Source organism: Musa acuminata, chromosome BXJ1-3 (assembly GCF_036884655.1).
Source record: "Musa acuminata AAA Group cultivar baxijiao chromosome BXJ1-3, Cavendish_Baxijiao_AAA, whole genome shotgun sequence".
In the NCBI taxonomy this organism is placed as follows: domain Eukaryota; kingdom Viridiplantae; phylum Streptophyta; class Magnoliopsida; order Zingiberales; family Musaceae; genus Musa; species Musa acuminata.
In genome coordinates, this window is record NC_088329.1 from 43,994,904 (window position 1) to 44,018,537 (window position 23,634).

Here is a 23,634-nt window from a genome sequence, read left to right on the forward strand (position 1 = left end):
ATTTTCCTGCGAGTAGGAAAGGTGTTTTCCTTGGTGTGAACGAGAAGTTTCCAGTCTCCTCACGTAACGGAGGAATATATTCCGGTGTGATGCCGTCAACCATCTGCCGTCCCACGGCGGTTCCGACGCCCGCAGCGGCACGTGGCTACGCTCGTGTGTCTCTGTATTATATTATTCGATCGAGTCAAAGCCAGGGGCACCCAGGATCTGCCACGTACCCTATTTCAAGGTAATTGGTGCAATTAGCCGTGGTTTCTGCCGGCCCCATCTGCTTCGACACTCCGTGACGAGAGAGAGGACGAGAGGAAGGTTTGGAGCCTGACGAATCTATAAACTGGTAAAGGCGACAGTGAGAAGGCGAAATCCAGGGGCCTCTGTTGGGGAAGATCTCGATTTTACGCGTAAAAGAATTCGATTGTGATGATTGTTTGCTGTGTCAATCTGCCACGAGCTTCTTCTCGTTTGCTTATTTCTGTCCTTTTCTTTGACGATGCAGCCTCCGAGAAGTAATCGGGAACCTGGATTTCGTGTGTTTGGTAGGCGGCAGAACTCGGAATTCCGATGATATCCGCCGCGAGCGGAGCTGGTGAGTTTTCCCCCCTTTTACCTTCGTCCTTCTGCGTGAATTTTGTGGTCTTGTTTGCGTGATTTCTTTTTTCTGTTTTCATGTTGTCGGGATGAGTGAGATTTGTGATCCGCATCTAAGGTTTCTACTTTCGGTCGATTGGGCTTGATTTTATTTCTCTATTTTCCTTAAATTTAAAGTTTCTTCATGGAAGCATGTTCATGATGTATCTGGGTCTAGATGCTTTGGTCCGTCGAGTAATAGTAACTTTTGTAATATTTGGCGCTAATCACAGCTCCAAAAGACCCTAATTTTGAGGAAACGGGAAAGTAGGGGCCTAGGGTTCATCTTCCTATCCCTTAATAGCCGATATAGGCTCTGCTAGATCCCCGTAAACTGGTCTTTTGTAAAGCTTTATATCCAACTTTGGTTTACCTTTGGCAAGGTGTAAAGTAATTAGGGGTGCTGTGTTGATGTTGATTCTTGTTGCTGTTCTGGTTGGTGTTGGTCAGTAGTCTCTGCTGGTAAGAAGAGGCACATTGATGATTACTGAACCAAGCTCTGTTTTTTTTTGGTAGAAATTTTTTTCTATCTAGAATTTACCACCTGATAATACTGTAGCCGCCCTTAGTTTTGTCGGTTGACTCTTTGGAGCTGGTTATTTGAGGTAAGACAGAATGATGCTTCTATACCTTTTTCTAAGTTTGTTCTGGAATTGTCTTTACATAGACACTGGAAGCTGGGTTTCAGGGCTGACAATGTAGAATGGTTATGGAACGAAGAATTGTTGCAATGCATTGGATAATATTTTGTCATAGTTTCAAAAATTATCCTAAACAAAGGCTGATGCCATTAGAAGTTATGGACATAAGGACATTGTGATCATCAACTGGTATTTTGATGTCATTGGCCTTTGGTTGATCTGATTTCAGTTTGTAGTACCATGATTATGATATGCTGATTGCTTCAAAAGATTGTCAATGTTATTGTGCAAGCTCAGACTCGATTCTCAACCACAACAGTTTGGAACAAAAATAAGCATTGCAATTAAGTGAATCCGAAGATTGAATTTTCCTTGGTTTTCCTTGTTTGTCTTCTGTCAGGACAGGAATCTAATTGTAAATTTTCAAGGCTTTTGACTCAACTATAATGAATTGAAAAACAGACTCTAGAAGGTTTCCTAATGTTTTTTACTTAAACTTTAGAAAAGTATAAAAAAATGAATTAGCTAAAAAGTAGATCACTAGAGGATTACAAAACGTAATGTATAACAATTAGAAATGATCTGCTAGTTTGGCATTGAACTGGAGTGCTCAGTTATGTTTTATGTTGTTTTTGGAATAGGATGGGTCTGTTTTGGCTTCCTCAGAGGAACTGGGACAGGTACAAGATAATGATTCTACACAATACAGATACATATCTACAGATCTTCAACACTCAAAACCCATAAGAAAAGAGTGTGACTATGACCTTTTGCGTGTTCACCATGAGAGCACAAAATAAAATGTGAAAAGAGTACTGTTTTAGACTTGTCGAATCAGGGTCCCAAACCACTGATCCTGGTCTAACTGTTTTTATATGAAGTTCTATAAACATATTTTGACGCTTTTACTTTTTGAATATAATCATATTATATTCTATGTCATCCAAGCTATTTTTGCATCTAATAGATCCGGAGATGAGAAAGCTTCATAATGTATTCTGTAGGCTTGTTTGATGTTGTATATCATGTTTAGCGACAGATGGAATCAGCAGTGGTAGTTGGGGTTCCATCTGGAGAAGGGCCCTGAATTTTAAAATTACTTGATAAAATTGAAGATGAGCAGAAAGAGATGCCTTTAGGTTGCTAGAATATGGTCCTTGATAGGCATGATGCAGTATTAAGGTTATTAGAGCCAATCTGAAATAGATGAGATGACTTAACATGTTAGCAGTGATAATGAACTAATGCTTGTTCCAACCTATATTTTTTAGTCTAATATGGTTGTGCAATAACTAGCCCACTCATTGCCCATATTTTCTTTTAACTCTACGCCATAGGCTTATGGGTAATTTTTTCATAAAAGTCTTAGTCTGAACTCTAAAGTCTGAAAGCATTGTGAAACCTACACAGTAGGCATCAGTTTGTTATTATGAACATTTGGGTTGTCTCATATTTCTTCCATTTCTTGCTAGGTAGATATTTCATTGTCTATTTTTTAATTTGTTCTTGTATATAGTAGAATAATATGCAAAATTACTAAAGTAGTCTTGAATAATAGACATGAGATCTTGGCTTGATATGTGTTCTTATATTTCCAAAGATATTCTGTGTGAGTATTGTCCTTTGCTATTGTTTTTGCAGATAATGACAAATGCATCAACCAAAACCTATCTCAAGTTTAGGCTTGGGTCACTGCAATTCAATTGCACAGAACCAGCAATTAGAATCGAGTAACAATACTATGAGCCCAATGAACGGAGTGAACAACTCCAATAATCCAAATTTAGCCTCGAGACAGCGCTTAAGGTGGACAAATGAACTTCATGAACGTTTTGTAGATGCTGTGACACAGCTTGGTGGACCAGATAGTAAGTGCCTGCGAGTCTCATCAATTTTAGTTTTCACTGTAATGAAGTCAAATTTGGCAAATTTAAACATTCATTAGATTTTCCTTTCTAGTCACTATTTGCCTCTAAATTGCAAGATGCAGCTCTCGGTATGCAGTCTTTTGTTAAAGACATGGAAGTTTATTTAGTGTAAACATTGTAGGCTGAATGAGATCTAATGGAACAAACTGTTAGATAATTATATAAAAAATGTGTTTCTAAAGTGTATGGTAACTATTTGAGACAAACAAAGCCTTATCTTAATATGTTTAATAATTAACCTTTTGAAGGTAAGTCTGATTGAGTATTCTCTAGCTGAGTACTCTATGATTGGCCTGACTGCCTGTTATGTTTCTTCTTTTGAATGTAAAAGTCATGTTAAGCACATAAACTCTTTCTTTAAGCACATTCTTAGATAACTTGTCTATTTATTCTATTTTATTTATGGAGATTAATTAATTACGATTATGATCCATAGCAGGAACCCAGTAACATGCTTTCATCTTTTGTTTTTCTGCTTTCAAACTAGTTCGAGTTTATTTGGTCCTTTTCCATGAAATAAAAAGGGGTTCTTTTCTTTGCTTGACCTGCAATGATCTTAACAAATTTGATGCATTATTTACAAATCTGCTAAACTTATTTTGGAAGGTTATAGTTGGTAAGTTTTTTAATGATCTAAATATCATTACATCAAACGTGGTAATGTTTTATTCTGATAGATAAAGTCAACAATTTGTAGTCGATGCTCAAGTAAATTAGTTAAAAGTGTTCTTTTATAAAAGCTGTTAGTATTTCAGATATGTTATTGGTTGGGCCACTAAAATGTCTGATTCATGACAGGAGCAACTCCTAAAGGAGTTCTTAGAATCATGGGCGTAGCAGGGCTAACAATATACCATGTCAAGAGTCATTTGCAGGTCCTTTATTTTGACATGTTATTTCTTCCTAAGAATTTCTTATGCTTTGGAGTTTCTTTGTTAATTTGGTATCTTTTGTATTCTCAGAAATATCGGCTTGCAAAGTATGTCCCTGAGTCTTCAGCTGATGGTAGGTAATTAAGTGATTTTTTACACTACATACAGCTGAGATTTTAATATTTGGCCACCTGTTTGTGTTGATAAAGTTCTTAGGCAATACAAAATTATTCTTTAGCCATCAGGAATATATGTTTACCGGATCTTCACTAATGTAGGTACTATGTCGGAAAAGAAAGATGATCGAAACCTGAATTCAGGCCTTGAAAGCTCTTCGTAAGTACAAGATTGATTCCCATATCATATGAATATGCATGAATACTAAACAACTAAATAGTATTCATACTTGGTTGTATAAGTTAATTGATGTTCTAGTCAGCATTGCATGTGTTCATCTCATAACATGCTTGCTCTTAGATATGCATAGTTGCCAAATTATGAATATAAAATTCAACTAGTTCATCTATAAAAGAGCTGCTTTCAGCTTTCTCATGATTATTTCTTAGCTAGATACATTACCTAAATTTCTTGACTATGAGAATAACACATTTTTATTTTTTAAGCACTGCAACTCACCCATACTATCAAAACCAAGCACCAAACAATTAACAACTCATTTTAATCAAACAACAATAATTCCCAAGAATATTTCTTGTTTCTCCTTTTGTACTTGAAATGTTGAGGAGAAGGATATCTATTGCCAAATTGATGTATTGAAAAGATCAAGAATTTTTTAGGAAGATCTGTCTTTTAAGAAGTTAATAGTTGCTCCGTATGTTGGCTGGAATAATTGTTCTGGATAGGGATAGGAATATCCAGGTTTGTTCAGTGGATAGATGGAATATGAAACTATGTATTTATTATTTAATATTAGATTTTAGTTATATGAAGAAATCAAAGTTGGTATTGATTAGAAAGTTGTCCTTTTTCCCCCTCCATCAGCAGATTTACCTGTCCTTCACTTAGTCTTGTGCTGTACTGAGATACATCAAGTTACCATTGGTTACTTGACTAGCTTGCAAAGTCAACACAGAGCCCATGCTGTATTGTGTTTATGGGAATGTATAAGCCTTCCCAAGCATACAAGATGATGGCTTTTGCTGTCTAGACCTGAAAAAGGATAAGAGCAATGAGTACACGACTCAGAAATTTAAAAATTGTGTTGGTAAATCCCAACCAAAGAATCAGAAAATCTGAAGTTTTGAGCTGACTCTAGGACTGAATTAAACCAAAGACAGATTCAGGAGATTACATGATTTTCTGGCAGCAGTTGTGAAATTGGATATGAAACATCAGAAGCCAGAAAGATTATCAACAAACCAAAACGATCCATAAGTTTACACTTTGCACTGGAGAAACATGAAGAATATAAAGGCTGCAGCAGCAAGTCAATAAAGAAACTATATTGTTTATAGTCTTATCAATTGCTTTAACTCTTCCAAATTCATTCCACAAATTGCCATCTTCCAGTAATTGTAGCTCTTGCACCTGATCATTGCATCCCATCTCTGCTTTATATTGCTTCTAAGGCCAATTACACCAATCATAAAAAGAGATAAGGACCATTTTTATTGCTACTGTTGGGAAATCTATTACCGAAGGAGAACAAAGGTAATGAAACTAGGCCTTATTACTTGTGTGACACAATGAGATGAATGGCTGGGATTATGGCTTAGTAGGGTTAGGGTGCTTCTGTATTGCTAAATTGGGATTGTCTGTTAATTTTAGCAAAGAACACTCCTCACCTCTTGTGTCCTTGATTCTCATGTTTTTGTTAGCAGTAGATAGTGGCTCATGGTCCATGCGTATCTTCTGCAAGTTAACTTATAAATTACACTTTCCTTTCATTTTCCTCAAAGGTTCTGTATCTTAAATCATATAAGCTATTCTCAGTGAACAAGAATCTTGGATCCCGCAAATAAACTTTACTTCTTATGGGTAAAAGGCTTATCTTTAAAAGCTCTTCCAAGTAGAAGTATAATTTCCCTCTTTTGCCTTTCTAAGATATCTGTAAACTTTGATTGTTAAATGTGTCTTAACTGACAGGAGAGGAAAAAATCAATATGTACCTTGCTTCGAAACTGATAGCAGAGGGGTACGAAAGAACTAAGAAGATGAAATCAGTATTGGTAGATGCTTAGTGCAAGTGACAGATAGATAAAAATAGTTACCAATTTCGTAAGTTCACTCAGTCGAAGCATAAAACCTTGGGAAAAGCCATAGTTGTTATCGTAACATAATGATGTTTACTGTGGACTTATTGGGCAACTTGTTTGGTTTTTGTTACTTATGTTTCCTTTCATCTCCTTTGGACAAGGTTTGCCAACCAGGCATATGGGTCCCTGATCAGATATCGATTAGTACAGGTTTACTGACACGATACACAGTTTGTACCAAAGACTCGAAGAGGAGGAAGAAGAAGGAGAAGAGGACGGAACAGATGTCAGTGGAAGAGGAGAAAAAAGGAGGAAGGAGGAGGAAAAAAGAAGAGGAGGTGGTAAAGGAAGAGGAGGAGGAAGAGGAAGGAAGAAGAGGAGATGATGAAAGAGGAGGAGGCAGTGGAGGAAGAGGAGAAAGTTGGAGGAAGAAAAAGTAAAAAGAGAATGGGTGGAGGAAAAGAAGAGGTGGAGGAAGCATACACAAAATCAACTGTGGGTGGCTATGGGTGGCATCAGGTAGAGCTCATGGGCTCATATATGGCAAAGGGGGCTCCCAAACCATGAAATAATTTCTTTTTCTTTCTTTTAATGGGTCAACCGGGCTGCCCGAAATGGGGGTGGTCCACATACTGGTTCATGCCTGGAGCCATATGTACATACTGCCCATTTGATACTGGTCCAGGCAAAACAGCAGTCTATGCTTTTGGCTTTCTTTTAGGCCTCTTACAGATCGGCATCAATTTGTACAAATTATGATACATCAGAGACCTGACTCTTTCACAACCATTTGCGATCTTAGTCTTGTATAGCATGGGTGTTACAGTAGTACTTGAATGTATAAGATCAGAGAAGTGATTTCTTAGAGGTACCTGGAGTAAGGATGTGGGAAGTCGTTTGTCATAAAGTTTTCTAAACATGGCTGGTTTTCTGAGTGGACATGGGCTGCTAAGCTTGTACCATACTTGATTGACTTGGAACTATAAGTTGACTTGCTAGAGCAATGTGGCTTCTTTTGTTGGACTTCTATCTTGAATATAAGAAGCATGTATTAATGTATCAATGAACTTGATTTAAACTTCTATCTGTTCCCTTCTAATCTCTTTTTGGGAAATTAAAGTAAATGTTTGTCTTTGCTCTGTTAGCTTTAATTTGTGAAATGTATAAGGTTCAAAATGTGAATAAATCAGTATTCTGGTCTATTAAATGAAGCTTAAATTCTTTTTCTCCCCCATCCATTAACGTGATATTATCAACATGGTATGTGGTCAAATTAAAATAATATGTATTTTTCTCAGTGGGATGCAAATAACTGAAGCACTCAAGCTGCAAATGGAGGTGCAAAAGCGGCTCCAAGAACAACTTGAGGCAAGTGAACACATAATAGTAATAATTGGTTTAGTGTTTGGTGTTTCTGTCCTCATTCTGGCTATGGTTGAATTATGTGCTACTCTAGCTTTACAAGAATTCTAAAATTGCAATTGAGGTTGGTAGAGAAGCTAATATTCTGCTTGAACTGCAAGGAGATGAATTAGATTTTTCACTATTGATTCTAAGAATTCAATTTTTAAAAGTTTTTAAACTGTAAAAAAGATATGATACACTTTGATTTTCATTGACTATAAGCATATCACTCTCAAAAGCAGTGCATTCAGATTTTCTTTCTCCATACTGTTTTGGTTTTTTTCACATCATGAGTACCAACAACATTAATTTGCTTGTTATTATCTTCAATGTGTCCCATTTTTTTGCTGTTGTCTAATCAGCTCTAAGAAACTTAAATTCTTTTTAATTGCTTTATACTGAAGAGACCAAAAGCGTATCTTGTTCTTTTTTCTTGAGCAGCTGTTGGAATTTCAGTCTCATACTCTTAGTTGTCTTTTGCTGTTATATTTTTGAAAGATCAATCACTATTTTGCTGTGGCATGGGGCCATGCTGGCCAGCACCTCTAGCATGAGTCTGCATGGTATGAGACAAAACCTTTAAGTCATTGTTTGTTTTGACCTATGCCTATGTGTGCTGATCGGCATAGCAACTCTTGCTTTCCATCAGTAGTAATATGAGTGAGAATTCAACAAATTTCTGCATATATGCATTATAAACTAATATGATGTGCTGGATTGTTATAGATTATACTGTTCATTGTGCTTTCTGTTTTTGCACTAGGACCAGGAGATAACTTGTCATCTGGCTTTTGATTTCCTTCCATGCTTATATCTACATCGTTTGAAATATCTTTTGCTGATAATCTCCGTAATGAATGTCTCAATGTTCTTAAGGCAATAACTATGGTAGATCAAACATATCCTTGGTAACTGGAATAGGAGATTATATGTTTCTTTTTGATATCTGATTATATATAATATTTGCTTTGTTTTTTGTAAGAAAGAAAATCTTTCAATACCACAAACAATATCTTCAATCTGAACAGCTTCAGTATCATTGGCCCTTTTTTGGAATTTTTTTGTCCTCACTCTTTCTCGCTTCTATTTTGTTTATCTATCACTAGATATGTCATCACGCTTGTGTAAAAGAAAATGCAATCTGAATTCTTTTGCCCATTATGACGTAACACGAGCCTAAATTTGGGTAATCCAATTTGCAAATAATTTTATAGCCTGAAAGCTTGTAGTTTTCTTTATGATAACAGAGATTGAATTTTTATAGTATACTCGAATAGATAAATACTTTATTTTTTTCTAATAACCGAACATCTTTATGGATCTTGATGTTTCCGATTGCTCAATGGCCAATTTAGTGATCGTTTGTGCTTTCAGAAAATAGCTTGCTCTAGTTGTCACTGCTGTTTCTGTTTAAGAATGTTATTTTCCGGAGTGTTGGTACTTCATGCAGTTATATGTAAATATTTTCTACTTATAATTTGTTTTTCTTTTACCTTTTTTTCTATCAGATTTATTTGCAAATAAATCTGATAGAAAATAGAAATGTGAATAACGAAAAAAAGAAAGATTGAAAAAAAAAGAAAAGCTTTTTTTATTTCTCTTTACCTATTACTTTCAAATATTTATAAATTTCCCTTTGCGAGAGATTGCTTGTAAACTAAATTTGCGAGCTCATCTATAACAACCTTGATGTAGTCTTCAGATTGACCTCAGTGAACTTGGAACTTTATGTGAAAGCTTCTGAATATATCAACAGAACTTTGTCCTTTTTTGTACAGATTTTATGCAGATTAAAATGCAAATAACCCAAAAAGAAAAAAAAAATTAAAAAGTTTTTTTTTTAATTTCTATTACTTTAACTGTTAGGAACTTTTCCTTTGCAAAATATCACTTGTAAACTCAATTTGTGAGCACTTATAGAAAAGCTTGATGTGAGCTTCCAGTCGATGAGATTGGCCTCGATGAACTTGGAACTTCATGCGAAAGTTTCTGAATATATTAACAGGTACAAAGGCAGTTGCAGCTAAGAATAGAAGCCCAAGGGAAGTATCTGAAGAAGATCATCGACGAACAGCAGCGACTCAGTGGTGTGCTTGCTGACTTACCTGGGGCAGACATTCCTGCACCCACTTCAGGTGACCATTGCCCAGACTCCGAGAAGACTGACCCTTCAACCCCAGCTCCGACTTCAGAATCCCCTGGCCAAGATAAGTCCATTGGTAGGGAACTTGGCGACGCCAACGGGGCCTTCAAGAGCATTTCATGTGATGATTCATTCTCCTCCCGTCGTGAGCCATTGACCCCCGACTCAGGCTGCCATGTTAGCTCTCCTTCAACAAGCCCCAGGCATGAGAGCTCCGCCAAGAGGCTGCCAGTCAGCAGCAATTCAGGGCATGGGAAGGCAGACTTGTTGCTTGCTCATATACTAGAGTCCAGCTCAGGCTCTGAGTTCCACCAATGATGCTTGATGCTAGTGTCTGCTGATCTGTCAGGCGCACTTCGATCTGCAACGATGCAGGGACCATGTAATATTGTTTCTGGAGTATTAAGTCATGTATGGCTTTATTAATCTCGTCTGGAGATACGTTGTTAGGAGTAGATGTTGGTTCTGCTTACTGTGTGACATTAACAGTTGTAACATTTATGGCACCCTCATTTCCATCAGTTGCGTGCACTAGAACTTAGAAAAAACTGTTTACATGGTATGCTGCTCATGGTATATGTTCCGGAGACTATTTTTTGTTTGTTTCTCTGGGGAAGCAAGTCATCTCAGATCCTGAAATTGAGCTCGGAGCCATTATCCAATATATCATGAATATAGCCTGCAAAGAATCGCATGCTGTTTACCTTCAAATCCAGGGAAATAAAAAGAGAGAAAACCTATCACTTGGATGACTTCAGGAAAATATCCAATGCCAGAAATTGTTGATGATTGACGTCTCACTGGCAAATACCTGACTTGGGATCTTATGATTAATAGCAAACTTAATGCTTAAAAAACAGCACTTAGAATATTGTTGCCTAAGAATCAGAAAGCAACTGATAACCTTTACCAAAGAACAATAAATACAATTTTGTAGTAAAAAACATGTATTTTCAAATATTCATTCGCAGAAGAGTACAGCAATTAAAAAATAGCACGTGAATTTACTTCACTGCTCCATCTTGATATTATTACAACAGTGAGCTGTTTTGTGATATCAAAGACAGGCAAGATTCCGTTCCTAAGAATGTCTTACATATCTACTTCAGTGGAGTGGATAACTAGACAGCCATTTGCTTATTGTGAATGTTGGAGGTGAATGTACAGAAGCAACAATTATTATTGAAAACAATGAATAGTGTGCTTTGACTGAAATGTGAAAATGGGGTATCATATTATCTACTGCAATAGCTTGTAATATGGTAAGAGATCCTAGCAAGCAGTCCCGGCACCAGAAACCAAAATCTTAATCACCACTTATGCGTCTGGGATTCTGGCGAAACTGTTTTTTGGTAATACACCATGCATCACAAAAGGTGCTCACCTAGATAAAGGCAATATCAGTAGTCAATAACCTGTTCGAGAAGATATATGCTAATGCAAAATATCCGCAAGGAAACTTGCAGAATGAAAATAGGCAATACGTGTAGTGAACAAAAGAACAGAAGTGTGCAGAAATACATTTTTGTTTCATGTAGGATGCTAGTGTTATTGTTAGTCATTAGCTTTAAATAATGCGACTAAGATGCAACTACTGCTAATAGTTCTGATTACGGTGCAACTAGGCCAGGCTGCAAAATGAGCCCAAACTAGATGAGTTTAAGTTGATTTTTATAAACTCCAGCCAGGGAAAATGACAAAATCTAGCTGGACCTGGGATGGAGGTGCTGGGCAAATTGACAAATCCCATTGAAGTCAGTATGTCCCAACCTGATTTTACATGATGTTAGGCTGAAAGCATCAAATGATCCAACTTAATATGGTCACTTTTGGGATTCAGGTGCCGGGAAACTCACTCCCAATTCCCCTCGCATCCTGTATAAACTCTCCTTTTCAGAAACCTTATCAAACTACTTACTAAGGGCAAATTGATCCTTTATCTGTGGCATCATTCTCACTCCATTTCAGCCTTGACAAAAATATTTGACTAACCAGCTGCAACCGCCAAAAATTCCAGAGAGCTGTGATATCTTGGTGACGTGTGTTGCTCTCTTAATTCCATAGGGATCAGTCTTTTTCAGCTCTCCTGCTGTAGTTTCCTGCTCTCCATTAGACATTTGCCAGGTGAGTGATACAACTATAAGAAACTGGATGTGCAGTCCATTTTGCAAAATACACAGATTAGCTTGAAATTCTACCTTAGACAACTTGCCATGGATTATTTCAAATGATCGTTGCCCTGCTTGCATGTATCAGGTGTTCAAATAGCTATTCATTGATTTTCGAGATTATCTTTTGTGCATTAAGCACCCAAATTTAGTTTTGCACGCAAGGGGGTTGTGCTTGTGTTCATTGTTCTGATCTAGTCAAAGAAATCAAAGAACAAATAAACACCAGTTCAGGAACAATAGAATGAAGTCCAATTATAAGAATGATAAAGCAATCCACTAATCCAGTCTAACCATCTTTTGGCGATACCCATGTCAGATCACTAATGTACTTGCTAGAATAACTTATGCATCCAACATCCTGATCTCTAATCATTATAAGTGATATCTCATAGTTTACCTATCATACTGACTTGATTTTAGTATGCATTCAGTAACAAAGTTAGAGTGGCTTACATTGCTGATGATCTTTGCTCCAAACCAGGCAGAATCAGTGCCATATGGTGGAGGAATTACTTTTATTCCTTCAGAAATTAATGGTGGAAGAAGTTTGTGGAGCTCTTTCTCCAACCTCTCTGAAAATGATCACTCAAATAAAAGATGTAATTAAAATACATCAATTACATTTCAATTTTATTTCAAGGAATAAATTATGATCAGAATTGTTGAAATGCCAGCACAAGAATAACATACATATGGCTCTTCCCATCAAAACAAAAAGAAAATATAGGATGCAATGTAATTAACACATTAAAACAACATACCGGGCAATCCTGGTAAGCATGATGTTCCACCAGCCAAAACGACGGTTTTAAACCATCCATCATTAGTCGCAACTTCAGCAGCTAAGCAGTGGTTCATACACAAAGCTACAGCTTGATGCAAACCCATTGAATGCCTGTAAGCACAAAAGACAGTACAAAGCTATGATAAACTTATCTTAAATGCTAATGTTGCTTTTATATTTTTATTTATCATTTAGTCCAAATGAAATCAATTTTACAAATAAAATTTCTGAAGATGATAACTTTGAGATTATTGGCCTATTGATGATTGTGATACTAATTATTTAGATCAAGATGTGCAGCATCAAATAACTCGTTTTGCATGATTCCAATTCGACTGTTCTTGGCATCAAGAAATGCTAAAGAAAGTAGAAGTGGTGTAGGACGAGATTGCAATCAGTAGAGAGCTTTTCTTTCTTAAAGTACGATGAAGAAAGAGAGAAAGAGAAAGACAATAACAGAAAATAATAAAAGGAAAGGATAACTACCAAATTTGTTATTGTTTAGTGAGAAAATTTCAAAGATGGAAATCTCACACCTCTATACATCTCACACATGCATGTTTGATTTATATTATTAGAAAAATAAATATAGCCTCATACCACACAAGCACAAATGCAGAAATATGACTTTAATTCAGTGTCTCATTCTGTAACCTATCCACTACAATCCCTTTCCATCTTCAAAATCCTAAATACAAATAAGAAAAAGGAAATATAAAAAAAAAGAAAAAGAATATAAACATGACTAGTTAAATCAACCAATTAATCATTTTTTCTTTGAAGAAGACAGCATTCAAAGATTGATTTCGAAAACAATTAATCCTCTTGATATTCTTGATTGATATGGTTCCATCTTCATCAGATAAAAAAAACTTTCTTGAGGGAAAATAATCATTAATCAAATTTAAGGTTAATCTCCTTTTTCTTTATCTTAAATCAATTAAATATTTTTCTTCATTTCTCCTTGAGCAATGTCGGTAGCCGATGTAAGATCATGAAAGATAGACCATTTGGTAACTTATGACATTTGTAAAATACCCATGTGTTGTTGCATAGTAACTTACCCCTGGTTCATAAAATTAAAATATATATTGGCCTTGTATGGATCATTTTGGGTAAAACAAAATGTTTGATACAGATCAGATGATGTGGGACAGTTTTGATTAATTTTTATACTGAATATTTTTAATTAGTATAGGGTGCAACACTAATTTACTTGGACTAGCTTATCTAGGTTGTAGCACTCATTTACATCCTTTAGTGCTATTTTCGAACCCAACAAGTAATTTAATACGTGTGATCTACTAAAAAAATGTGACCTAGAAACAACTAAAAAATAACTATAGTTTCAAAAAAATATCAAGTCACAAGCAATGAAAATTAGTTCATGGGTGGCAATCCAACTTAAGAGAAATTGCATCAAAATTATTCAACAAGTTTAATTTTGATCATCCCTCAAGCCACTAACCATTTGGCAAGCTCCAGTTCATTTCAAGTTATCATTTGATAATTAAAAGTTCCCTTTAACAATTACTGTTAATCTTTATTATCAATAACGAACCCCAAGGACTTGCAATCAAGAGTACAAGGTGCAAAAACATCCCCATTAATGCTAAAAAAATCCACAGTGGCAAACATCGCCAGTGGTGTTGAGTGATCTTCTGCTCAACAAAAATTATGAAATATGCAATTAGATCAGGACTAAGGAAAAAAAATCTATTATATTATAGGATTAAGCTTCAGAAATTGTCAAAATGCATGATAACGGAAGAAAAATTAAAATGAACAAAGAACTTACAGTCCCCCAATATGTGGCTGAAAAAGAATCTCTCCGGTTTGGAAGCATTCTTTTGATAGGGTGAACAAACCCTCACTTGCAACTTCACATGATTGTTTGGTATCTTTATGCAACTCTGCATCATAATCAGAGGCCACATAGCACAGTTTCTGGCATGAAAGATATTATCAGGCCATCTCCAATAATGATACATAAACCATTACCAAAAGGACCTCCTAGTTTAATGCAAACAATTCATGACATTAGAAGCATAGTGTGTATGTATTTATAGTAGCCATCATGGGCATATTATATAACACAAACTAAAAAGAAATCTAAATTATATTCATAAAGTAGACCCCACTGAATATATGCATATTCCATAGGGTTACATATGTATCCCCTAAGACCTAAAATCATAATGGATATACAGTAATGTGAACATAAATATAGTAATCTATTAGATTTAACCATAAGTTTGAACTGATTGTTTACCACTCTCCTCCCTTTTATAGAACTGTTTGTTGAAGTCCATAAAACTATGATTTTTTTACGCTTCTTTTGTTTCCAGACTAGTTTCCTACAAGAAACTGATGCTTAGGCTGTAAGCAACACCATTAACTCAAAATTTGAACTATAAACTACTGAGCCCCCTATGGTTCCTCCCCTGCTTCATTGAGTGTGCCTTTCCAACGAAGTCTTCCTCAAGGAATTAGTTTAAGAGTTACTCCTACACATTGTTGTCCTTTTTTATCTCTGCGTTATTTATATGTAGTGGTAGCAAAATAGCAAAAAAGTACAACCCTTCACCCACCTCTCCTTTCCATAAATACACCTTCATACAAACCAAAAGAAAAAAGATACCAAACTATGAAGACAACAACAGGGAAGGGAAATGATAATAAAATAGAAGCCCTTGTAGCTTCCGAAATTGTAAAAATATTCTTCTATGTTCTACCTAAAAGTTATTAATGTATATATATCCTAGCACGATCATTTTTCTATAATTTCAATTATCTATGGTGATTTTGTGAAACGGGGGACATCCAGAAAAGGCTGGAATGATAAATTTCCTTCCAAGAAGGAATAAAGAACATTCACAGGTGTAAAGTCTATCCAATGGAAAAAAAAAGTTTCTAAGACAAGTATGTGTACCTCCTTGATTGTTCGAACAGTATATAGAGACTGAAAATTTATATTTCTCTGCTGCATTAGTTCCTTGAGAAATCCAGTAAGTTTTAGAGCACCTAATGCCAACACTTCAATTCCCACTTCATGCATCACCTTGCCTCTAAGAACTGTTGAACAAATATTCTTTGTTAGAATGTGAGCCTGGAGACCATATACTATAAAATAAGATATTCATCTGAAATTCAAGCTCACTTCAACTTTTATCCATTAAAACTACTACAATTAAATAATATTTGGAATTGTTCAACTTTCAAATTAACTTGTTTAATTCCACTATAGGAGAATCGCTAGCTATAAATGCATTAAGATATTGAAAAAAATTTACATTAAACTTTCAAGCATTTTTAGGTCATGCATCTCGGACCTTGGCCGTAAAGTGAGGTGTCTGCCTAGGTCAATTTCTTTGAGACATCAATTCATATTTATTTACATTTAGACCTAGTCTCCCAAACTTAAATATTGACTCTATCGGGATAATTTAAACAAAATGAAATTTTAGAAATCTCAAGATATCTAGAAACAAGCAAGTGTTAGAAGCTGTAAGTTGCTTAACAGATTAACTCAAAGAATCTGTAAAATCTGTGCCCATAACCAACTTGGTTGCAACTTTGCACAAAGCAGAATCATCCAATTCAATGGGAGACAAGTCTAAGCATGCAGCTGGACATTAAGACAGCGAGAAATGGCATGCTGTGATATCATGCAAACCAACAGTTGGAACTTGAAGTAGTTACAGCTGAACAGATTAACTCAAGGAATCCCATAACCAACTTGGTTGCAACTATGAATGAAGCACAATCATGCAATTCAATGGAAGACATGTCTAAGCATGCAGCTGGACATTAAGACAGCAAGAAATGGCATGCTATGATATAATGCAAACCAACAGTTGGCATGAAGTTGAAGTATCACAGGGATAATCCCTACAGATATACATTTATATTACATCAAAAAATTAATCTTGATAAATAGTAAGTCGAAGTTTTATACTTCTATTCACGGTTCGCAATACCGTACCATACCGGTATTTCGACCTGGGCTCGGTACCGGTACGGTACGGTATACCGAGCGGTACACCCAGGTGTGCCGAGTACTATAGCACTGCTACAGTGCTACAGTGCACTCGGACCGGTAATAGGCGGTCCGCGTACCGACAACCTGTCGGACCGGTACGTACCGCCCATACCGGGCGGTACAGTTCGGTACGGCAGACCCTGCTTCTATTACCTAAAAACGAAGTGCATGCATTGAGTAATCAAGTACTTGAAATGATAACCATAACATATATATAAGCTATTTGGGACTTGCATTATTAACCACCAGTCTTAATCATTGTTAATAATGGTCACATTTGATATCATCATATAAGTGAGGAAAAGCTCTCATAAAGAAAGGACATGAGTAAAAAGTTAACTACATGGAAATACAAACTAAAAGAAATTTCTTTCATGCAGTACATGTGCAAGTATTTTTTTTCTTAAATAAAATATGCTCAAACTAATTCATACGAGAAGGTTAAAGGAGAGTCTGAAATCATTAAATATAGTATGCAACAAACTGAACCTCATCCAGCATACCAATCATGTGCAGGACACGAGGTCCAAAAATTAGAATTTCAGGTTTCAACATTGCATATCAAGTGTAACATCCATATCAGACATATATTCCAGATAAAGCACTATCAAACCGCAGCTAGTATGATGGCAAGAAAATAAGTGATTAAGACAAAATCATGGAAACCTTTGTCCTTAAACATCAGGCATCCAAAAGAATGTATACTTGAAATTTGCTAGAAATGACAAATAATTGTAATAAAGTACCATGGATCTACTAGAAAGTTATGTCAGTAAATTAAAACCACAAGGACCAAAGGAATTACATAAATCATCAACATAAGAGCATCCAACAAGTCAGCAAAATATCATTTCTGAAAAAGAAAACAATTAATAATTGCAATAGGTGAAGGAAGGTTTACTTGGGACTACTGAGGTGACATTGAAACCGATATTAACAACAATTCCAGAAGTCCGTCTCGCTGCATATAAAGCTAAAACAGCCTGCAATTTTGTATTAGAAAAGCAGGTAAGCTTTTCTTCTTTTTTCTTTTTTGATGGTGTGATACAAACATTTTTCAATTTCATTTAGATAAGATAAAAAAAACCCAGCAAGCAGTAGTGATAACTCAAACAATCTACAAGTTAATACCAATGGGCATCCTTGGGCTGAGCAGCCTGGGAAAGTCAACAATGGAGCAAGGAAGCAAGTACCTAAAAGAGCAGAATGGACCAGGTCTGAAAGATGGTTTTATAAGGAAAGGATATCATTCAATTCTTGATTGGAACTTTTCATGGAAATGATCTATTTAATTTGATTGATGGATCCAACAACTAATTTTAATGAATTAAAAAAGAGAGTGCTGTTATTTGATATTCCTCCTCTTTTTCCCTCTCTGTCTTTTCTCTCATTGCCAATAGAACCACCAATCTTGACCTGTTGTTTGCTAAAATCATATATAGCTTATTTTCATGAAGAATGGTGACAACACAAACTCTTTAAAGTCAATTTCAGACTAAATTACAGCAAGAAAACAACAAAAGTTAGAATCGCTAATGTGTTTGCATGAGACTTGACAGGTTATCTATTTTAATAATAACAAGTGAATGGGAGAATATATTTCCAGCAAATAAAAGATGAAACTGAAATATGCTTGAGAAACAAGTAAACAATATAATTGTGATATATAGAAGTTTGCATGATAGCAAACTACGAATCCTGGCACTACTGTTTAAAAGTAACACACAGGAAGATTTTCATGTTAATGTAAAATGAAAAAATTAAACAAGCCAGTTCAGATGCAAACTTGATCAATGGCACAAACTGCCGGAGCATTCATATCAAACAGGACCGAGTATATTGCCTCTCTCAATTGCCTCCTAGATGCTCTGGCAGCTTCAGTATCTGGGAAAAAAAATAAACAAACTTAGAAGACATCATTGCATTTAACTACTAAGAACTTGTAAAGACACAAATATAAAGCAAATTATGTTTATTTTAAGCATTTTTCAGACAACTGAAATTTCTAATGGACAAGTAAATATATTGTACAAGATTTTAACAGGCTCACAAATCCAATAAGTGCATAAAAGTTCAAGGAAGCCCTGCAAGAAAATAAAAATTAATTAACAAATCAGCACTACATGCGAAACATGATTCAAAGCCTTGATCAAGCAATGTTGCATGTGCAATTGGCCATGACCAGGCCCAGTCAGTAAGGCCAGTAGCTTTGCTGATCACTCATGTGTATAGTCACAAAAGGAGTTAAGTTACACTGCAACTGTCTTTTTCTCAAATTATTAGTAATCAGATCTTTCACAAAAACAAGTTGGTCCTTGGAAGAAACTAACGATTGTACTCAAATTTTAATCTAACAAAAACTTAGATTGTTATTCTGAAAAAGCTTCATGAATAAGACTATCTTAAGTCAATCATAAAAAATTTCAGATTTCTCCCATAATTTGGTTATCCTGCATTATATTAGCAAATCAACAGCACATAGTAGCAGAAAATGAAAGTTGAATAAAGCATGCCCATATAACAAACTCCTTTTTGTAACAAGAATGTTACATGAATATACAGACCCTCAGGGTAGCAGATTGGAACAGAGACAATTATTGGATGAGATGATGCCCTCACCTGCATCCTGCAGCAATTAGAACAAGGACACAAGACAAGCAGAATAAGCCTTTAGCATTAGAAAAAAGGTCATGTATATTAACTAGCAGTAGAGACTAGAAATGGAAGTTATCATCAACAAAGCAGAAACCTGCTGTAGATTGTCGAGAAAAAATGGTGAAGCCTTGAATGCACTGGAGACTCCAGGTTGCCAAATTCCTTTTTGAGAAACAGATCAATAATATTAGAGAGTAGAGAGGTGAAAGATACAGCCTTAGAGGTTAAGCAGCAGAAGGACTAAAAGATCAACATGTATTGTTAGACTCTCATTAACAAATCCAGCAAAGGAAAACATAATTACTAATGTTGACATGATAGTAAAAGAAAGCTTTACCAAAAATGTTGCACAACGTCCAGATGGAGCAGCATATTTGCTCCAACCATATTTGCAATAACCAGATCCACCTACATGTAGCACAAAAGGATAAACAAACATGAAAGGCATGTAAGTTTTCAGAAATCTGCACATTAGAAAATGACATAAATTGGAATAATCAGATGGAGCAACATGCGCTCCAGTCATATTTGCAATGACGATGTCCATCTTCACATAGCACAAAGAGAAACAAATGAAGGATAACACGGAAAAGGGACACACTCTGGGAAATACCCAACCAAATCAATCAATGAATTTTCTTTTTAGGACACAATTAGATCCTGCAACAAGCATGCTCAGTCTGGAAATAGGACCATGTTGGCTTTCATCTTATAAACAAAAATTTACAGTAACACAAAGCAAACCTCCTTTCCTTAATCTTAGTAACCAACTAAGTGAGTCCACTACATAAGATGGAAGTAGATATTAAAATGCTAAATGCACTATGCCAATTCAGAATTCTTAAATTCTCTTAAAATTTAACAATAAACAGTTCCAATAGAAACATGAAGAATCTTCCATATGGTAAATGGGATTTTTGAGTTTCATAAAACTCCCAAATGCTAACCACCCACTCCTGAGCAAACAAAATGTTGAAGGAAAAAAGAAAAGAATCATATGAAAAAATGTTCCAATACGAAAGATGATTATGGTCACGCTGATTATCCGATATGCATCCATATGACTAAAGCCCTTACCATCAACAATAATGGCACCTGAAACTATGGCACGTTCTGCAAAGATGTGCATGAAGGATATTTGCTGCGAGTGATCAAAGTACAACCTGTCACATATAATTAAAATTGTTATTAAAAATAAAATTAAGCAAACATTATTCCCATCTTACATAACTTTCAAAATAGATGATAGAACCATAGAGTATATTGCAGCATTCACAAAATGGTCAAGTTAATCAATGTATCATTTCTCTGTATCAAACTTTTAGAAATATATATTAGCTGTTCAGCATTTATCATGCCTAAGGATAACAAGGAATTACTCCCAAAATTAAAAGAGCGAAGTAGTAGCACAAAAATCAACCTATGTTGCAATAGAATCTTTAACTTCAAAATCATAGAAGCTCCATGACATGAAGGAATGATGAACTTGATTATGTGTCACAACAGAGATAATTAAGTGAAAACATTATATGTTGAACAAGCCTACAGTAATCACTAACAAGTGTCACAGCGACTACATATTTAAATAAGTTTGTGCCATCCGTAATGCACATTACCAAGTAAATACAAACTTAATGGTTACCAGTAAGTCATAATCAGGCCACCAAAGCAGGTAGATACCTCTTTGCCTGCTGACAAGTCTACTACCACAATCTGCAACTAGTGCTTTGCACCACGATAGTTCACTGTCTACGTGATGTACACTTCCAAAAGCTTGGAGTTTGCAGTAAGTAGTGTAAGGGAAAAGCAATTGGTATATATAAATTTTGGCGAACTAACTATCAACCCTATGTAAACTCTGTGAAGGTGATAGCAAATACTCGCCAAGGCAAATTTAAACAGGAGAGCAGTGCACCTTTATAACCTAAGAGGCAAGTTGACAGGTATGAAAATATACATTAGTGGTTGTAATTTACACTCATGCAACCTAGCAGCAAGCCTCGAAAATTCTCCCAATTCAGATAGGCTGTGTGAAATAAGGAGCTTTGCTCGGAAACCAGCAGAAGAGCCAATGGATAATTCCAAGATTTAGATACAGAGGAAAACTTCAAGAAATGAAAAGACTGGACCTACATCGGCCCTGATCTCAAGTGCGTCTCAGCAAATAGCACGGTGTCGAATGGATGCTTCCCATGCGTTAGGAAGAAGACCCAGAGCCTATTGTCCGACACCAAAACCTTCCACGACTTGCACACGAGGCCCGACCTGGCGGCCTCCTTCGGCCCGAGGAGCTTCAGTACCTGCACGAAGACATCGGTGGGCAGACGATCGAGATCACCCATGGATGTGTTGTTGTGATCATCTTCGGCGGACTCGCGGTTCGAAGTTGATCCGGGGCGGCTCGGGACAGAGCCCCAAAACTTTCTTAGCACCACCGCCACCAGGACTTGAAGGAGTGCGCGAATTCGGTGCCATATGATCGGAACCCAATCTAGGGTTCGGCGGGGGTGCGGGTTTGTGGGAGGATCGAAGTGGCGGGAAGATGAAGATGCGGCAGAAGTGGACTGGATCGATCTCCTTCTCATGGCGATGGGGGAGGGCGAGAAATTGGAGATGATCAAAATGGTTAGGGTTTCGATCAGGTGAGATTGGCGAGAAGAGGAAGAAGGGAGACGAGGAAGCAGAAGAGGAGGAGAAGGGGTCGGTTAAGGTATCGAAGAGGACGGGCGGGGCGATGAACCAAAGTTTCCGGCAAGGATTTTCTCCAACCGTACCTTTTAGTTGGAGTCCTCCACATAGCACATCTTGGTCGTCCAACAAAGTAACTGAAGCGATAACGGTCCGATCATATTGCATGTATTTAGTGATGGAGGGGATCCTACCGGAGGCTGATTGTTGCTAACCTGCGCCGGGAGCGAAACGTGGGACGTGGGAAGAGCCAACCGTCATTGGTCAGAGCATGCGGCTCCCACAACATCCGCATCGGCTGCGAGGATCGTGCCCGATGGCGTGAGGCAAGAAGAGGCTGTCTCCTGTTGTGATTGGATGCCTATGAGTCGAGAGGCACTCTCATGGCCACGTGTGAGCTTCAAGGGCTGTGGAGGTGGTTTGCCAGTCGCCAAGCGCAAGTTGGGATCCACTGTCTGCCCGGACCATGCATTTCCATGCAATGACGAATAAGGATGTGATGTGCGAAGCTGGTGACTAGATCTCTTCGACTCTGATTTATCTTTAAAGAAATTGCATATTATATTATATTATTTATATATAATTGTTTGCTTATTGATCTAAATTTAAGTTTAACATATCTAAAAACTTATAAAATTTTGAAGCTATAAGAAAATTAAAAATATTGAATTTTTAAGGATAATTTTTATTTTTATTTTATTAGCATCCCATTTTCTATTAATTCACACAGAATATCCTTATTTCATAAAATAGCTAACATTTACTATAGTGTTTTTGAGAAACTGGTCTAATTTGAATTACTCATAAATTAGACTGCCAACATTGACTATAGTTTGCCATCATTAATGAATATTTTTGGATCTATATATGAAGAACCTTGATATTATTACTTTATTTCCTGCTATTTATCTCTAATGACCATTTTGACAGGCTCCAACCTTATCCACCACCTAGTCTAATCACACATGTGAATTTACGTTATTGTTCATAGTACTAAAAACACATATGATATGAAGACATTTCATCTTATAAAAATATACTAAAATGCAGGAATCTATGTGCAAATAAGCCATGTATTATTTTCTCCATAAAGAACTCTCATTTGTCATCCTCTTAAACCATTTTAATTTTCCATGTAAGTATAAGCTTGTTTCAAGCTCTTTCAAGTGATTGATAAATTACTGTCTTACTATAATCACTGTGGAGTTTTCTGCTTCTTGCATGTTTATTATAATCTTTGGAATCAAAGCTTGGGTTTTAAAGAGTGGATACATTATATTGACTTGTTTTGAGCATACAAATAAAGTCAGCAATGAGAAATGTATTTGGATAGCAATCGTTGAATTTGATACAAAAAAGGATAGAGTTATGAATCAATTTGACTTGTTATTCCATAAATATTTAATCTATTTTTTCTCTTGATGCAACAAACAAATTAATCTATTTATAATACTTGAACAAAT

At 36.2% G+C, this 23,634-nt stretch overlaps 2 protein-coding genes across 6 annotated transcripts; one reads left to right on the forward strand and one right to left on the reverse strand.

Annotated features, from left to right (window-relative positions):
• The first annotated feature begins 241 nt into the window (after nt 1-241).
• On the forward strand, nt 242-10,352 carry LOC135633544 (myb family transcription factor PHL7-like). The gene is made up of 8 exons (XM_065143112.1): nt 242-401; nt 497-586; nt 2,910-3,136; nt 3,995-4,071; nt 4,159-4,201; nt 4,347-4,404; nt 7,583-7,652; nt 9,694-10,352. Exons 3-8 carry the CDS (start codon nt 2,920-2,922, stop codon nt 10,147-10,149), a joined length of 921 nt encoding a protein of 306 aa, XP_064999184.1. The 5' UTR covers nt 242-401; nt 497-586; nt 2,910-2,919; the 3' UTR covers nt 10,150-10,352.
• On the reverse strand, nt 10,279-22,247 carry LOC135633527 (actin-related protein 8-like). Of its 5 annotated transcripts, none has more exons than XM_065143078.1 (12): nt 21,617-22,246; nt 20,561-20,646; nt 19,821-19,891; nt 19,578-19,645; nt 19,393-19,454; nt 18,615-18,712; nt 17,730-17,811; nt 15,719-15,861; nt 14,585-14,733; nt 12,764-12,897; nt 12,456-12,574; nt 10,279-10,510 (listed from the first exon to the last, which is right to left on the reverse strand). In XM_065143078.1, exons 1-12 carry the CDS (start codon nt 22,066-22,068, stop codon nt 10,421-10,423), a joined length of 1,554 nt encoding a protein of 517 aa, XP_064999150.1. In that variant the 5' UTR covers nt 22,069-22,246; the 3' UTR covers nt 10,279-10,420. The 5 variants fall into 5 exon arrangements, with proteins under 5 accessions (XP_064999150.1, XP_064999157.1, XP_064999145.1 ...); XM_065143085.1 differs by lacking the exon at nt 10,279-10,510 and adding an exon at nt 10,816-11,215 and having other exon boundaries at nt 21,617-22,245; XM_065143073.1 differs by lacking the exon at nt 10,279-10,510 and adding an exon at nt 11,228-11,930 and having other exon boundaries at nt 21,617-22,247.
• Between the last annotated feature and the right edge of the window lie 1,387 nt (nt 22,248-23,634).

Coding starts and splice junctions, on each gene's coding strand:
- LOC135633544 (XM_065143112.1), top strand. CDS start 2,920: ATGCATCAACCAAAACCTATCTCAAGTTTAGGCTTGGGTCACTGCAAT. Junction 4,072..4,158: donor ATGTCAAGAGTCATTTGCAG/GTCCTTTATTTT, acceptor TTGTATTCTCAG/AAATATCGGCTTGCAAAGTA. Junction 4,202..4,346: donor CCCTGAGTCTTCAGCTGATG/GTAGGTAATTAA, acceptor TCACTAATGTAG/GTACTATGTCGGAAAAGAAA.
- LOC135633527 (XM_065143073.1), bottom strand. CDS start 22,068: ATGAGAAGGAGATCGATCCAGTCCACTTCTGCCGCATCTTCATCTTCC. Junction 19,892..20,560: donor AGGTGCCATTATTGTTGATG/GTAAGGGCTTTA, acceptor TGCTACATGTAG/GTGGATCTGGTTATTGCAAA. Junction 18,713..19,392: donor TCCAATCTGCTACCCTGAGG/GTCTGTATATTC, acceptor TTTTTTTCCCAG/ATACTGAAGCTGCCAGAGCA.